Source organism: Pyrgilauda ruficollis, unplaced genomic scaffold (assembly GCF_017590135.1).
Source record: "Pyrgilauda ruficollis isolate IOZ18807 unplaced genomic scaffold, ASM1759013v1 scaffold101, whole genome shotgun sequence".
NCBI classification, from domain to species: domain Eukaryota; kingdom Metazoa; phylum Chordata; class Aves; order Passeriformes; family Passeridae; genus Pyrgilauda; species Pyrgilauda ruficollis.
In genome coordinates this window covers 1,290,611-1,308,727 of record NW_024508213.1, presented here as the reverse complement: position 1 = coordinate 1,308,727, position 18,117 = coordinate 1,290,611, and the positions used below count along the sequence as shown (strand labels likewise).

General features: G+C 35.5%; 1 protein-coding gene across 2 annotated transcripts in view; it reads left to right on the top strand.

The window, feature by feature from the left end:
* FAM120B (family with sequence similarity 120B) overlaps nt 1–18,117 on the top strand; it is a 53,089-nt gene that overhangs the window by 13,679 nt on the left and 21,293 nt on the right. For both annotated transcript variants that reach the window (XM_041469106.1, XM_041469115.1), the window contains exons 4-6: nt 3,232–3,327; nt 9,496–9,668; nt 13,470–13,562. In XM_041469106.1, coding sequence (XP_041325040.1) covers nt 3,232–3,327; nt 9,496–9,668; nt 13,470–13,562 — 362 coding nt within the window. The remainder of the gene's footprint in view (nt 1–3,231; nt 3,328–9,495; nt 9,669–13,469; nt 13,563–18,117) is intronic.

The window sequence follows — 18,117 nt, the reverse complement described above, 5'->3', positions numbered from 1 at the left end:
AAAAAAGTACTTCTGGAAAAATTCAAGTAGGAGGGGAAAATAACAGTAAATAATACACCCTGATAGGCCAGCCAAGCTTTCTTATGTGTGCAAAGGGTTCAGAACAAAGCCAGCAGGTTTTGGCACTAACACATTCCATGAAGATACCTGCACCTGCATGTCCACTGCCAATTAGGAGGTTATGTAATGTAGCCTGAGCCCATGGCCAGCTCCTCGAAGTCCTGGCATCACTCCCAGTTCTAACATTAGCAGGCCAGACTGATCCTTGCTTTGACACTGTCAAAAACAATCCCTTAGCAGAACTTTTGCCAGTTATCACCAGTGACCGCACTGGAGAGCTGGGGTTGTTGCAGGTATAGAGGAACACACATAACATTTTCCAACTCTCTCGTGGTTTGCACGTAGTTGAAGCTTTCCTTAGGCTGCCTAAGCAGTGCTTTCACAGGTCATTCAGAATTTATTTAAACAAATGAACTGCTTTTTTTTTTTTTCATTTCATTGGTGATATTCTTTATATGCATTGTGGGGAAAAAAGTTTGAAAACTTAGTGGGTTTTTTTCCCCAAGACTTTTCCATGCAGAGCGGGTTGACTTTTAGAAATCATATCTCCACTTTGTTCTTTGTATGTTAATGGGCTGTCAGTTTGCAGGACCTTGCTTTCAGCTATATTTATTTGGCTGTTTATGTGAACAGTGATATATGTTTGTTACTAATGGGCTATAGTAATGAAAAGCATTCAGCTGATGTGGTGCTATGTCCTGTACCTACATTTACAAACATTAAAAGAATGAAACTGTAGACTTCCTGTCAACTTCCCTTTTTACTGTGCATGAGTTCAATGGTTGATGTCAAAAATAATCTCTCACTGGTATTTAGAATCAAGACATATTTTGATATGTTTTTCTGTGAGTTGTGGAACTCATAAAGAGCAATGCTTCTCACCAGCAAAGTTTTTCTATTTCCATGCTTCTTTATACCATCTTCACATCTCCTTATGTCCTTGACAACTCCCTCCTGCAGTATATGGTGTTCCTAAGCATGTTCCCTATTGCTTCCTGCCCTTCCCGTCTACCTTTTCTCTCATCTCTAGCTCTTCTACGGCTATTTGTGTATTGATTTGCCATTCAGTCTGTTTGGATACAACAGGTAAGTTGACTTTCCTGCCTTTCTTTCAGTTGGTGCTCTAATAGAATCCCTCTGTCACCTGAGTCTTCCATTTCACAAAATGTTTAGGACTTTAATCCATTTGAAATCACTTCTCCTTTGGCAGATTTAGTTGAAGCTGAGCAGTGCATCCATGAATTAATTATAAGACAGATGTCCTAATTGTATTAGGTTTGCCTCCTTAAGAAACCAGGCTAAAATTTAGGAGTCTGAGTGTGCTGAATAAATTGAATAAAGCAGAGTAATCCACACACTAAGTCTTAAAACCGAATGTTAAAACATCAGAATGTTTCTGATAGTGACTTTGGGTTATTTAATGGAAGGGTTTTGTTCATGAAATAACATTATCATAGACAATGATTTATAATCAAGATGTGAGATTATTCAGCTATTGGAATGTACAGTTTAAGTATTTCCCCCCCTCTAGTGTAGGCATTTTAAATTTTATTTTTAATGTCATTGGTTTTTGAGTATATAAGCACGGCAAGTCATGTGTAACACGGTCGCTCATACTCCATGTGTTGGTTCTTCAGTCCCTCACCTTTTTTGGGAGTTTGTGCTGCAGACCCATTGGGAGGGAGGGAGGGAGAAGGAAGGAAGGAAGGAAGGAAGGAAGGAAGGAAGGAAGGAAGTTATAAAACAGATTTTTGTAGTGTTCTTTTTCCCTTCTCTTACCCCTGACACTAGAAATACATCTGAGGAATTTCTGCCCTTGCACCATAGCACAGTACTTTTTCATTAATGTCAACAGTTGTTTCCAGCATTGAGCTATGAGTGAGACCAGGAAATTATGTGACAAAACCTTTTTGGGTGGACAAGGAGAGGACAGTGTTGGAAAGATTTGTTTGGTTTGTTTTAATCTAGGGTAAGTCTTTGATTAGGGTTCACAACATGGCATCAAAAATACTTGTGCAGTAAATTTCAGGGAGATTGGAATTGGTGATAAAAGGCAGGAATTTTTAAGGATAGTGGCTTCAGTATTGGTTGAGAGCTGGAAGAAATTAGAGATGCAATCCTGTAAATCTGGAAAGGGACAAGGAAAGGAAAAAAATTTGAAAACACTATTCCAAGTGCTCAGGACTAGCTAAACCTTTTTAATTCACACTGTTTAACAAACTATGGAGGGGAAATTTAGGGCACTATGACATGGGTACCATAAGCAAAAATCTGGATAGAATGAGAAGCCCCATCGATAGTAGCACTGGTTCTATGTTTGTTTTTCTTTTTAATGAAGACTTGCATTGGAATGATTTTGAGCTGACTATTATAAATTGTATAGTCTGCATTTCAAAAATTCTTAAATGCTTGGTTTGTTTTCTGAGGGTTGGTTTGTTTGTTTTTTTTTTTTTTTTTTTTTTAAGCATCAAGTAGTTAGATACACAATTCCTGTAGTGAAATTTTTAATTTAAGGGCATCTTTAGGGGAACTGAGCAGGGTTGAGGTTAGGGACTAGGAACGCCACTTGAAGTATTATGTATGAACAATTCCTTTATGCTTCATAAAAGGTCTGGAACAATGGGTTGTAAAAGCTCTGCATCTGATGGTGGGATGACTCCATTGCTGTCAGCTTTCACATAGCCATCAAGGCCTCCCTGTTAAGATTTTGGCTCAAACCCTGACACAGGAAATGTCAGGGCAAGTTGGGAGGGGAATCATATTAAGCTCTGCCTGGATATGTGGCAGCATGACAGCGCTGAGAGACTTGAGATAGCTCATGCAGGTCCCTGCATTATGCCACGTGCCTCCAGAGCTTCCTGAGCTGCCTTGGGGTGGGAAGGCCTAAGCCTGTTTCAGAATGTTTTCCACAGACTCTTGTATTTACAGTTTTGGTTGCAGTTCCACAGTCCAAACTTATGTTTATAGTACGTAATTGAAACTCTTTTTATTTGTTCTGATGATTTGTCATAAAGATACTGAAACAATTTTTTCTTGGTTTTTTTTTTCTAAAGCTGAGCAAACAAATCATCAAGAAGTACCTTCTATTTAGAACCCTGATCACAGCTTATTCCGGCTGTTACAGTAGTGTCAATACTTGCATTTGACTTACTGCTCCAATTCTGTCTTTAGGTGGAACCTATCCTTTGGTAAAAGAGTGGTTTGTCTATTTTGGAAATCCTCTCAAGCAGCCGGACCTGATACAACCTGTACAACCTTCTGTTACAGGTAGAATAAAAATGTATATTAATTTAAGCTGAAAGAACCATTTCACTGAAATGAGGTTGGACAGTCCATCATATGTTTGATATAGAATCCAGGATGACTGTGGAGAACAAGGAGCTAAAGTGCTGCATGCTTGTAGTTGCTTTTAATTACCCTTTGTAATTATAATAGGATTCAACTTTGAGATACATGTTTTTGCTGCGTCTTGTTAAACCCAGTGCTAATTCAAACATGAGTTCTAAAATGCAGACAATTTCTTAGAAGTTCTAAATACTGCTCTGAGGCCAGGATAAGTGGTGTGTAGGTCCATATTAAAATTCATCCTTTAAGCTGTTTGACAGATTGTGTTAATGAGAACAGTGGAAAATGTAAAAGGAGTAATTTTTATATAATCTCTGACAACCCAGAGAGAGATTCCAGCTTTTAATTAAAAAAACACCAAAAAAAACCGACAAAAAAAACCAAAAAACAAACAAACAAACAAACAAAAACAAAACCCCAACGCTGTTTCTGTGAAGCTGTTTCTGCTCTCTTAAGCCTTAAGTATATTGTGTGGTTTTATCTTCTTCCCTTTAGTAAAAAAACCACATTAATGAGCACTCTTAGTGAAGGAATCTTCGTGAAATTGGAGTTATGAGAAATGTGCTACATTTATGAGGAAGTATCATACATTTCAGTGAAAAGATTGAGCACTGTATATATATAATTGTGTGTATGTATATAGACAATTGTATCATGCAGTATTAGTTTAGGATGGGGAGTAAACAATTTTATTATGTCAAGGAGAAAATCATTCTAAGTGTTCATTTGTCCATGCAGTTGTAGTCATCCTTGGTCTCACAGCTCTCTCTCTCTCTGTCATCTGTTAGCAAATAGATCAGCAGCTCAGGGATTTTTCTAGTCTTTGGCATAAAATGTATTTGTTCCACTGATACACAATAGCATTGATATCTTGTTAAGAAAAGTTACCATCTACCCAGCTTTTGGAGAGTAATTACCAGTGCATCTTCCCACAGCATCCAGAGCCTTCTGTAGCAGTCCTTGTGCTGATCTGGTCTAAATCCAAATTCAGAAGCTGAAATGCAGGCACTTCATTGTAAATTTATAGTAAATTTTCTTTTTCAATATCCAAGATTACACATATATTTTCATATTTGAAACTCATATATTTAATGAGAGCCTTTGAAATCAAAGATGAAGGAACACCAGTTGCTTTTTAGATATCAGCCTTTTCAAAATCCTTTTTAAAGGATTGTTCAGAAAGAAATAGGTTATATAGACAAAGTACAAAAGAGTTTTTATTTTATATACAGTACTTTCACTGTCCAGTACCCCTGACACAATATTAGGAGAGTGATTATCTAATTGGCTTTATGATAGCAAGAAATTGCTGTGAAATTTTCCAAATGGAATATGAATATGCAGAGTGAAAATTGATCAGTCTGTCCTGTGCAACTGTTTTATTTCAGCATACAGTGGTCTGGGAACATGCTGCAAAACAAGGAAACAAAACTCAACAAAGTACAAACCGTACCTATGTCGTTACATTTCAAATTGTCTGGCAAATGTGCTGTATTTATTGTTGTGAAGTTTTCCATCCCAGATAGTAAACTTCCTTCCTCCCTTACTGGAGAATCCACTTAATCTCCTGTACTCTGGTTCTATAGCTCTGCAAACATACAACACATAGAACACACCTTCATGTTGACAATAAACAGGATTTTAAGTGTGTTTGTTTATAGCAACCACATAAGTGGAGTTTATAAAAACAGAATCTTCTCAGATACAATCTTTACTAACTCAGTAATGAAAGGCTGTTTAAGCAGACTATTAAAAAACGGGAGGAGGACTTTTAGTGTTTATTTTTAGTGCTCTGTTGTCATTCCTTCAGCAGACAAATATTTTTCTAAAATTTTTGCAGTCCATATTTGTATGCCTTACATTCGCTCATGTATCTTTGATTTTCCACAGCATGACTTTCTAATTCACCAAATAAGGTTCTCAACAGCACATCACATTTTTCAGACAGGGATCTTATTTAGAGCTAAATTTAAAGTTGTTTTAGGAAGTTAGAGTTCAAGGCTGTCAATCAAGATCAGGTTACTCAAAAAGACAAAAAAGAATTTTACCAAAAACCTATTTGAAACATCAAAAGTGCAATTAATTTGGGAAGGCTCTTTTTTTTTTTTTTTTTTTTTTTTTAGTTTGAAAAAATATGATAACCTGATCATGAAAACTACCTTAGAACTGTACTGAGAATATATGGAAAATCCTGACTCTCTTCCAGTTTGATTTAGATCAAAAAGTCTAAAGAAACTGTGAACTTTAAACTATAGTGTACATAATGATAAATACTTTAAATTTTGCATTGATCTTAAAAAAAAAAAAAAAAGTAGAATTCCTACTAACTTTGTGTGTGTATAAAACAGCAGAAGTGCCTTGCATCTGGAAAGGTTGCAGGTTATAGATTGAATGTTAGCTTTTTTTAAAAACAAAATATCAAATCCTAAAGGCAGGATGGTAAGTAAGATGATAACTTAAAATATATTTAAAATATAGTATGTATTAACTATATTTTTTATTTTTGAGAAACAGTCTTCTGAATTAGCATCTGTGCTTGCTTGCATTGTCTGTGTCTCTTCCTTCCTTCTAGAATGTTTCTTTTTCACTTAAATCAATATGATCATGATTTACACACATTGACAGAGCAGCACTTACATTGATAAAAAATGTCACTGGCAAATCAATTTTGTTAGAAGATCCATGATCTAGGAAAATACTGTTTCACATCCATATCTTGTGAACATAGCAGCTATATTTGATATGTCTGCAGTTTATGTGGAGCAGAAAAAGTTCTAAAGGCTTTGCTGGAAATGTATAGATTCTTCTGTTCATTTTATTTCTGACAATGCACAGGATATTGTAGTTTCATACCAGAGTTTGGATGTACTTTCAGTATTCTAATCATTGCATCCTTCATGAATGTGTCATGGATATGTTTAAGTTCAAAATGCTGTCTCTGTCTTTAATGGTCAGATTTAATTGGCATTTGAGTTTTTTGGCCACAGTTGTTGAGAAGTTACTGTTGAATGTTCCTAGCAAGTACATTTTTATAAACTTATTTTTATTGCTTGGTATTTACATGAGCGTGTAAAAATGAAGAAGTATTAAAGTTCTATTACTGGTGTTATAAAATAAAATTTCAATAGTCATTACTTCAAATATACATTAACATTTGCTATTATACATCTATATACACAGTAATGGTGTGTTTAAAGTTGCTACAAATGTGAGGATCACCTTTGTTTAAGTGTTGAGTTAGATGATATAATAGAATTAATAGAATTATATTATAATAGAATTAATGTATTCCACAACTTTTGCATGTATTGCATATCCATAAATCGATTATTGAAATTCAGACAGATTAAATAAATGTTTATGTAGTCCCTTGAAGTGCTTATGTTTTTCATGCTGCTTTCTGTATGATAATGTGTGAGTATAAAGGAAAAAGGTAAAAAGTGATTTGTCCATGCTTTTTTTTTTTAACTTGTGTGTTGTCTGGTTTTGTGTTTAGGCAAGTAATATCTCACGTCCATGGAGGTCTTTTTAAAGCTCCTCTTCTTGAGGTACCTGAGGACTGCAGTTGACATAGTGCTGAATATGGTTTTCACACAATTTTGTGCATGTTGAGAGTAATTATGTTTGCATATGTTTGTGTAATTCATGGGAGATTGTGGTTCCTACAATCCCAATGGATAGTTTTATCATTACTAATCTTTATAGTAAAGATGTTTCAATTAGGTACATATAAATATGTTTTGGTGTTTTTTCCTTTTGTTACTCAGTTTTGGTTGTTTTTCAGGTTAATTTAGTAAATGTATAGACATGTTCAGAAAATATAATATTTCTCCTGCCTATCCAAGTAAATTTCTCTTTCAGAAATGTTTTCTAATTACTGTAAATAATGTAGTGAGGATGTGTGTAAAGCAGAGAACACTTTGAGGGTCTACCACAGATGAATCTTAGATCTGCTGTGGACTACATGTATGATGGGACAGTCATTAAACTTTAGGATATTTGTTTCTTTGTTTTACTTATCTTTCATTTGATTTAATAGATTAGTCTTAGGTATTACATGGAATTTTATTACTTGAAGAAGAGAACCCTTCAGAAAAAAAAAGTGCCTTTTGTTGGTGTGTTCCGAAAGGAGACAGCATCAGGTTTTCTTTCCCAGGGTAAATAACTCATAATTTATCTGTACCTTTTTATTCCCAGGCACAAGTAGATGTTTCTGAAAGTGTAAGAAACTGTTTATGGGAGAGATGTCTTGAATTTTTTTTTGAGTTCTCTCAATATAGATCTGTAGCCTTGAATATCGACAAAGTTAATAGTTTTACTCTGAAGAAGGAAGGATTTCTGTTATTGAGTATGCCCCTGGATGAAAAAGAGAACTTTTCTTTTGACTGATTCTTGGCATATCTCTTATTTTCATCTCTTCATTGTATCATCTCTTTTGATGGTGCAGAAACCATCAAAACTATTTGACTTTACCATGGGTACATGGGTAAACTCAAATAGTTTAAACTCATGTTTACCCATGTACAGCAATCAGGGTTGCTTAGGCTTGGTAGCAAAAGTTGGCCTTTTTTTTTGTTTTGTGCATGTTATATTTAATTTTCTTCCTGGAAGTCAGTCTCTACTGTTCTTTTTTTACTTAAGGCAGCAATTTCCAATATCAAAATCAGTAATGTGAGTCTTACTGTGCTGTCTGTACTACTCTCCACTCACTGCCACTATTTATTTTATCTCTTTTCTGCATTTCTACCTCCAAGCAAGCAAGTGGTTTTTTTTCTTAATAATACATTTCCCTTAGAAATAAGGTTAGAAACTTAGGGATTTTATGATAGTAGTTCTTTTTATGGTTAAAACTTTTGTCAGGAGAGTTAGCCTTGAAAATAGTAAAGGAAACATCCATCAGGGAGATAAAGAAAGAAAATACTAACTTTTCTTCTAGTTTCCCCGTCTCCAAAGGATTAGTACCATTTGGTTAATGGGCTTTCCTGGCTAAATAAACATCATCTATGTAGATTTCAGCACCTTGTCACTTTAACCATTTATTATCACCAAGTGTTCCTAACTGGTCTGCAGCTGCTGCATGTCACATAAAAAAGGAAGAGGTGTTACCAAATGTAGCTTAATTAGTCCACATTTAAAATTCACACCTCATTTTATTTAACTACAGAAGCAGCCGTACTTTATGGTACAATTCTGTCTTTTACTGAGATTCTCAGGCATAACCAGTTCTCTGTTCTGTTATTTCACGTGCCTTAGTGTTTATTTTGATAACAGATTAAATGCAATTTAAATGAGGGGCAAATTTTGCATTAGCCCACATGTGTCACAAGCTGGAGATGGCAGCATGGTGTAAATATTAAGGATTTAGAGACAAGTATAAATGATACTAGAGAGAGTCTGGAAAGATCCATTATTCATAACTGATGACAGTTCTTTTGTGTGTGTTTGCAACAGTGTTACATACAGTAGCCTAGGAAGTGAAAAATACCAGATCGCCTTGGTTTTTGTTCCCAAACTGGAACATGCTGCAGAGGAGCCAAACCCATGCAGTGCCTAGTGGAGAGTGCCTGCTCTCCACCGAGTGGCATAGGTGTTCATTGAAACAGGTGACAATGAGGGAGACAGTGTGAGCATCCTTTGGGGACCCCTGATACATTAACTCCAGCAGAGAAAGAGAAAAACAGACCTAGTGGTTCTCTGCTGAATCACTGTTTTACGATGAAGTGAGCCTCCTTTAATGCTGTGCATTCCCAAGGGAAAGAACACACTTGCAGGCAAACTTCACCCTTAGGTTAAATGCTTGCTGTCTCAGGTTGAGTATGTTATTGTAAGGGCTGAATTCAGTCCACTCTGCTTTAACATGCCTGTATTCAATAAATTTGGTTTAAATTACAGGCCATTTTTTTTGTTATTTTTTTTTTTTAAACACAAGTTTTGTCAAATACATTTTATTTTTGACTCTGTGGTCCTGGCAAGTGCCAAGAGCATTTCATTTCCTTTCCTGCCAGAGCAGTCATTTCCTTTCAGATTGTAATGAGGTAGACATGTTTCATCTTGTTGCTGCCAAAATAAAATAATGGATTTCTTTTATAGGTGGAACACCTAATTTGAAAACACTGTGGCTTGCCAAAGGGCCTGACGTGGAGAAGCAACGGTATAGTACATTTCTGGCATGCTTTCACCTTCAAGACGGGATGGAGGAACTCCAAGCTCTGGAAGCACCTGTTGCAGGATTCTGCTGCTTGCTGGCCTATCTTATGATGCAGGTAAGAGGGACAGTTGCTTTTTCCTCAGTCAGGGCTGTCAGTCCTGATAAGTGCGAAGGAAAGTGTTTTTTGCTGGCCTGTGCTGGGCATTCCTCTTAATCCTTACTGTAGGCATAGCTGATCAAACATAATAGTACTGCATTACAGTATTTTTAATTACTCCACTTAGCATGCACCATCCTGTTCAAGAAGTACTTGGGGTTTTTAGGAGCTAATCATAACTCTCACATGCCCATGACACAACCCCTTGGGCAGTCTAGCAGAGAGAGTATAAACTGAGGGATTTCCCCTGCTCTTTGGGACCTGTTTGCAAACTGAAGTATCTCCTTTTTCTTTCTTTTGTGTCATCAAAAGGAGACATTCTCTCAGGTGACTATGCAGACTGTGCAAACAGACAATATAAATATTTAGTCAGCTCCACTACTTTTTCATGCCTTCTTGGCAGTCTACTAATTTTCAAGCCAGAATTGAGGATATGGCTCTTCTCATTAAATTCTGAATAATAGGGGATCATTAGGTAGCATTTCTGTTATAATTCCAAATACTTGGCATCCTGCAGACTACATTAATTGTAATAAAAAGGGACACAAGATTAAATACAATATTGCTTCATTATTTACTTTTCTCTTAGGTATTTAATATATTGTCTGTACTTGACACATTTCAATGGTGATCTCAGAAGCAGATTTTCCCCTCTGAGGATTAGCAAATGATGCATTTATCTAATCTGATAAGCTCAGTTTCACTTGTACTTAAACTGAACTGCATTTTGTCTTTTGTTTTGCTTTTTTAGACTTCAAGTTCCTCAATAACAGATTTGTACTGGTGTATGATACATGAAAACAAGTTCTCCCTGAATTTTCCTTTCATTTCCCTTCATATGCTTACTCAAACTTAGATGACATATTGAGGAAGTACGTATGGGAATTACACAAATGATCCGTATGGGTCTTTTTTTTTTTTCTTTAATATTTGTATAACAGAATACAAATTGAAATTTTTTTGCAGATAATACTTATTAAACATCATTTCATGCTTTGCAGTTTCAAGTCAGCAATACCTTTTAACATTCTTGAAGTGTTTTTCCTGTTAGAATATAAAAATGCAGTTTCATTTATCACTATTTCACTTATTTATTGACTTATTCTGTGCATCCTTTCATAGCATGATAACTGAATTATTTAAGAAGGGTTTCTTTAGTGGGATTAAGAAGAGGACTAACAGGATGGAACACCTACAGAGATGTGGATTTACTGAACCTTGATCACAGGATATTAATAAAATAGAAAAAAAATGCTTGTCAGGAAAATGGTTTCAGAACTTATTATGCAATGGCCACTGTTATAAACAGAGACAAAATCAGATTTACAGCTCTTGCTTTCAACAGAAGTAAGAGCAGAGAGATCATGCAAAGGGCTTAGTTTTGGAAGGTTTTTCATGGCAGTGCCAGTTTCTCAAGAACTGCCCCATTTTCCTGATTCTGTTCTGCCCTCAGAGTTGCAGCGATACAGTCTACCCTGGGAACCAGACTGGGGAGTTGATTTGGGGTAAAGTGTTTTTCATTGCTGAGTTATTTTAAACTTTGGTTATTTCTCTGATATTGTCTGTTTGTTCTCTTGGGATGTTTGAGAGGAAAACGTGAGGGCAAGAGTAGCCATGGCAAGTAGCCATGCTTTGAGCTGGCCATATTGCTTCCATTTGTTTTACAGCTGAGAAAACAAGGCTTGTCTAGCTGTGTTCTGACTCTTGTCTTTACACTTTGGTCTTAAACTTTTATTAGAGAAGGAAGGTGAATTGTTTCCTCAGAAATTATTTAAGTTGAGAACATTGTAGGTTGCCTTGAAGCAGGCCTGAAGTCTTCCTTCAGCTCATATGAGGGAAAATAAAATTCTTAAAAATTTCATTACTTATAACTGAATCTAAGCTAAAAATGAGGGTGTTGCAGGAACCAGCATACTAACCAACCCGTCTGGCTTCCTCAGAATGTATGTGCAAGTATGTAATAAAAGCTTCAGATGCATTTTTTTTAAGTAAGAAAAAAATTCCAATTAATAAACCTTAACTATGTAAAAAAAGTGTTGATATGTAAAATGTTTTTTTCAAGGGTACCTTTTAAATATTCTCTAAATTAAGAACAAAAATAGTGAAAAAATGACAAAATACTAGGTCTGTCTTTAAAGTTGGCAAAACAGTGAATGAGTTCAAATCAAACAGTGAAGCTTCCAGAAAAAGGGGAATTTTCTCTTTCAATCTCCAGCAGTTTTGGATTAAATGTGACAATGGAACTGTGATAACTCACCAAGTTTGATCACTGAATAAAATATTTCTCTGAAGAAATGTTTTTACATTCATAAGCATTTTTGGTCGATCTGCTCTGTTAGGGAAATTTTGTTGCTGTTGTCCTTGCAAGCAATCTTTGATTTCCTTTTCTTAGGACAAAATTGTCCAGGTATCAAGAACTGTTTGTAGATAAAAGTCACTTTTTCTGTTACTTCAGTGTATGAAATGTGCAGGTTTAGTAAACTCCTCTTGTTGCCATCTACACAAAGGTGACTCCTGACTTGAATTACAGGGTAAAGTAGGACCATTATCAGATCTTAGCAGACAGGTGGAGATAATGAATACCAAGGAGCATTTTGAAAGCTTAAAATGTTTCTGGTATCCCCCGCATTCTTGTGCCTTATGCACAAGAGGAGAAAGTATTTTACAGTGGGACAAGCAGTGAGGCTTGATTTACCAAAAAAAAAAAAAAAATCTGAATCATGATTGATTTTTATTCTATTAAAAGAAAGGCAATGCAGAGGTTTTGGCAGCCTCTTAAGTGTACAACCACAATGCACATTTCCACATTTTTCAAGAGAAACCTTTCCTCAAGTTCCAATTGATTAGGAATTGTAATGCTTTGTGGATCTCACCTTGGAGCTCTCTGTATATCCTCGACTGCTGTAACAGATATGTGGTCTTGGTGTACTTGTGTAATATACAGTGTTTTCTAAGAGGAAGGAAAGGAGTAGAACTTGACTGGTACTGTCATGGAATCATGCCAGCTGCTCTCAAGGTGCTGGGTTTCTTCTAAGCTGATCATGTGCCTCTGCAACATCTCTAAACACTTTTTCACAGCAGAAGAAGTGTCCATTCCCCCTTTACTGATAGAAGTGAATTGTTACATCAATATAGACTTGTCATTTCCTTTTCCCCACTTGAACATTTTAGGTTTTAGTTTCCCTGCTTCCATATGTAGCCTTAAAACTTGAAAGAAATTAAATATGTTTTGATAAATCCTGAAATTTAGGTTAAAATAGGTAATTGAAATATTTTAGAATATTTTGACATTTCTAACAGGTAAGTGTGTACGCAATTTTTAAAATTCCTGATGGTCATCATATGTGTGGCTCATTGGGGTGGTTTTTGTCCTATGTCTTGATTATAAAGGAATTTTTTTAAAGTCTTTTTTTTTTTTTCTTTTTTACTCTGCTTGATGTAACAGAGAAGGAGAAATTTCCTGTTATTAAGAAACTCCAAGGGAAGTGGAGAAGGAAAAAATGAAGGGTGGGCATTTTGTTAGGTGTGTGGAAATCCATGTGTATACACTATACACAAGCATTGGGGTATGCATGTCATTCAAGCTGTGAAAGAAAGTATTTTGTTCCCTGTGAGCTTTCCTAGATGATGCATTCATGGTGGTCATCATTATGTGAGGTCACTGTTCCAAGTTTGATGTGCTTGAGCAAGAGGATTCAATTTTCAGAAAGGTCCTCTTCAGAGCCTTCAGATAATGTGTCATTTTTTCATCTGTTTCAGGTCAGTAGCCTCTCTCTGGAGGACTTAAATGCATTTCTGGCACTCATTCTCTGCCTCAAAGGGAAATCAGCAGCTCAACTGACAGGCCTGCAGGTATGGACTGGAATAATTATGTAGCATGAAATACTCATGGAAACATTGTGATTAATGTTTTGGGGGTAAATCATTCTACATTAGGTTTTTTACAGATACAGGAGCTAAGGGTCAAGGTAAATATGTAGGCTTTTCATGTGCTGTATTTTGTATGAATACTTATATTTGCTAATCACACAAAAAATTAAAATGGAAGGGGCATTTTGTAGTGGTTGCAGTCCTAGAGTGAGCAAATTGTTCTCAGATTTCTTCCTTCCTTAGCTTCCAAACTTCCATGTGATGAAAAATCGGTAACGTGAATCCTGTCATGCAACATCGCTTCATTTTTTCTTAACTGAGGAGGATTTTGGTTTTGGATGTGAGTTGTATGAAAATCTCTAGATTAAATGAAATTTTGGTATTACTGCTTGAGGGAGAATATAAACAATATAAACCTAACCAGAAAAAAGTTACCTAATGTGACTCACTGCAGTGAAAACCATTTGAATTGCACTGTTCTGTAACTATTTGGAAGGTCTTTTAAATATTTTATATATACTCCATGCAAATCTGGTTTTTTCCTTTCTTATCTTCTGCCTTTCCATGTGCAGATTGAAGGTTCCTAGATGGTTGTTGCAGAGGAACCATTTAAAAAGTTCTTCCTGCATATGAAATTATGCCGGAGTGTTTTTTATTTCATAGCCTGAAATTGCAATTAAAGTATTAGCAATGTGTAGCACAGACTCCACATGTCAATTCCTATTTGAGTTGTGGGTTTACATAAAAGTAAGTGGGAAAGGGTTAGAAATGGTTAAAACCTTAACATATCTTTATTCTGAAAATCTTGCTTGTATTTCCATTAAATTCCCTGTTTCTTTGTACAGTCCGTGAGAGAATTTTGAAAGTACTTTTTTGTTGATCTCAAGTTAACACTCCTGTTACTATCCATTTGTTTCTAGTGCACAAGTACCAAAATAACAAAACCAGTGTGATCCCAGTTCCATTATTTGATTCCTTATAACAGATGAAGTCCAGGCACCTACAAGTTTTTTCAAAGTTATCACAAATTTGATTTGTAGCTGGCCGTGTAACAAAAAGGAAGCAATGAAATGAAGGCAATATGGAACACAGCAGAAATGTAGGATTTATTTCTGTCAGATACATTACTGCACATGGTGTTGCACTCAGCATTGGGAGGATCAGTACTTCAAGTCTGCGTGGTAGTCATTCAGCAACAGCATAAAAGAAATCAAGCCCAAGCAGGAAGTGTTGAAACAACTTGTTTATAGATGCATTTACAGGGATTGGTGTGTAAGTTTCTAAAGTGCTTCAGAGTTTATTCAGCTTGAATTAGAGGTCTTTGTTTGATTCATTTGTGTTGTGGCTCTTTGGAAATACAAATCTGCATCCAAACACATAACATTAATCAATGTATGCTACTTATCAGCATTGTGCTGATTGAAAGTTGTTCACAAGATTTTGTTATTTACTCATAAAGCTTATGGCAGATCAGCTGTGCACACAGAAGTGCAGGAAGTATGAAGCTGGTCTTACACTGTGTCATGTATCACTTTATGAAGTGGACAGAATGTTGTTGGAATTGACTTCTGCCTTTGGCAACTCCTTTCCAAAGTTATGTCATTCTGCTGCTTATATAAGCACTTTATGCACTGTCCCAAAATGCCTTCTGCTGTGCTAGAAACCAACACAATGGTTGGTTTCTCTCCATGTAACATAGCTGAAATTTTTTGTATCAGGCCACTTTGTAGATCAGCTCCTTGTCTTATTCTATCAAAATTCATGGTGGTGCCTTTGGTAATAGTTTGAGCCAGAATAAATCCTTCTGAAGGGAGTAGTGAGGAAAGATTTTGGTCTCTTTCTCTTCTGAGGTTGTGAATACATAAATAAGAGTTTCAAAACTTTCCCTCATTGGCTTAAAGTGAACCTCTTTTCCTGTGTTTTCATGACCTGAATTTCCCTGTGGAAAAAAAGTTGCTGTTTCTCAGTTGTATGTGTATCTGTGTCCTGTCAAGCTGTATCAAGAATAGAGAACTTAATGATGACCTGGGAATTCTCTCTTGAAAGGGCAGGGGACTAAATAAATAGAATATCTTATACAAATATTCTAAGAATAATGATCAGTAAAGCAAGCTTTCTGAGAATTACCATTCATCCATCTAATTTTCAAGATCCTTTCTCAGAATAGCTTAAACAGTTTTTATTCATTACTGTGTTTATTTAGTCATTTTACAAACTTGAGTTATGCTCAATAGAGTTATTGAGTTATTTTAACAGTTAGTGAATAAGGTATCAATAGGTATTTAACAGCTTATTTTCTAGATATTTGTGTTTAAAATCAAAGGATCCAAGTGCAATGACTTACACTAACATGTGGTTGAATAATAAATGGAGTTTACAGTAAGAAATCAGGAATAGAGTTTAATCTGTTTACCGTAGTTTTTGTTCTCCATTGAAAAGTTAAAAACGATCCCTAAAAACAGCTAAATCACAGAGCTTCCAAAGAAAATGGTAAAATTAGTCAGCATCTGCAAAATTTTATGAAGATATTTTCTTATTTGCCATTTTGAACTTACCATTACAGTATTATTTAAATGTAGAAAAAAATGTTTATTTCTTGTAAATATTTCTTTGAAGAACACTAATTTGTTTAAAAAAAGTCAATTAGCAAATATGTTCTAGCAGAATACTTAACTTCCACTATGAAATATGAGAGGAAATATAAATAGAGCCCCTTCTGATGGAATGAAGAGAGTGTTTCAACCTTCCTTTTCAAATCTACTTTCTAATATGCTGTCCATGTTTCATAGTTAATAAGATCTATAAACCCGCAAGTCTATGAAACAGAAAAGTCTACTTTGAATGAAGTGGGTTAAAGCCATAAAAAATATAGTTTATCTCATGCTGAAAGAAAGTGGGCTGTGAACATGTAACAACACTGTACATTAAATATTACTTTCTGAGAATAACATAATGTTTATACATGAAGATTTGATTATTTTTCAAGATTGATGGTTTCAAAATGCCAAAATGTGCACACGATAAAAAAGACATTTTTCTGGTTAGATTTTTTCTAGTTTTCTTGTGGTGCCCCCCTTGTATAGTAAATTAGCATTCTACTTTGCCCAAGCCTCCCATAGAGCTTAGACATAAGGTCAGAATTAAATTTTGGACCCCAGGTTGTCTAGTTCCCTTCTTTCTATTTTAATCTGGTGTGGGGTGTTGGCAAAAAGCCCAGAGAGCCATCAGTCTAACTTTTGGCCGTTGCAGAGAAAAAGAGGCACCAGCAGTTGTGCTTCCAGACTTGTTTCTTATATTGTGCTGGCCCTGGTTTACAAGTGCAATTACAATAATGCATGTAAAATACAGCCCAAACAGGAGAAACCATAATGACTTATAAACACAATTACATTTTTCTAAGATTTCTCTAAATATGTGACAATATTAAAAAATTGTGTTGGAGCTGTAAAGCTGTGAATCACATCTTTTCTGAAAGTTGTGACCAAAGATGAAATGGAAAAATTTGGTTAAAAAGGAAATAAAAACTGGAAAGCAGTAGATTAATTTTGGGTCCTGATAAATTATTTTAGAAGTGAAATGTATGTCAGCAAATGGGAAATCAAAGTTAATAGCAGGTGCGTGGGTAGGCATACACATCACTGCTGGAATTTAGGGCATTTGCAAACCCTTGATAGATTTGCTTTAAAATGTTCCATTTTGCCAGAATATCTGCTACATCTTTTGTCCTGCTTGTAAAAGGAGCAATTTGGCTGCATATGTATGAGATATAAGACAGTCAAGCACAGAAATATATTCCTTCAATTTTTCAAGAGCTATTTATTATTTAAAATCGTTACCGATGTGAAATTAGTGCAATCATTTTAGATGAAATTGTAAGATTCAGAGACTCTTCGCAACTTGGTTGCAAATGAACTTTCACACAATATGTATTAGGTATTATTTAATTAGCTTTTGGAGTAATAATAGAAGAAGTACTCAGCAAACTAGTTAACTAGCTTGAAAGCTGGAAATAGCTTTAGCAAGAATTTTAGTTGCACAGAACTTTTGGCTATTTTTCATTGTGCAGTGTCATGGAAGCAAAATTACTTTGGTTTACCTTGGTATTATACCACTATTACACAAGGAACTTTTCTATGAATATATTCCTGAGGGATACTTGGCCACATCCATGTAAAATATCACTATGTTTTAGAGTCATAAGTAGTAGTGTAGATGTCTTGGTTGGGATCCCTCACATTTAAAGGATGTTGCTGCGTCTATTCTGTGTTTTTTCTTCTGTGCCATGCCGACAGAAAGACATAAATAATACCCATATTCTGAAGACTCGATAATTTCAGTCTCCTGATGTGTTGGCAAGCCAAGGTGTGTTTGTCAGCACCATTATGTGTGATATTTTCCAAAGAGACCCCAAACAGCCTTTGTGAGCTATCCGTATTTTTCAAAATATGATTATTGAAAAAAATCCTTTTTTCCTCCAGGGAGTGTATGTTTATTGTGTCTGTGTGACTGTTTCCTAATTAATATTTGCTTGAAGTCT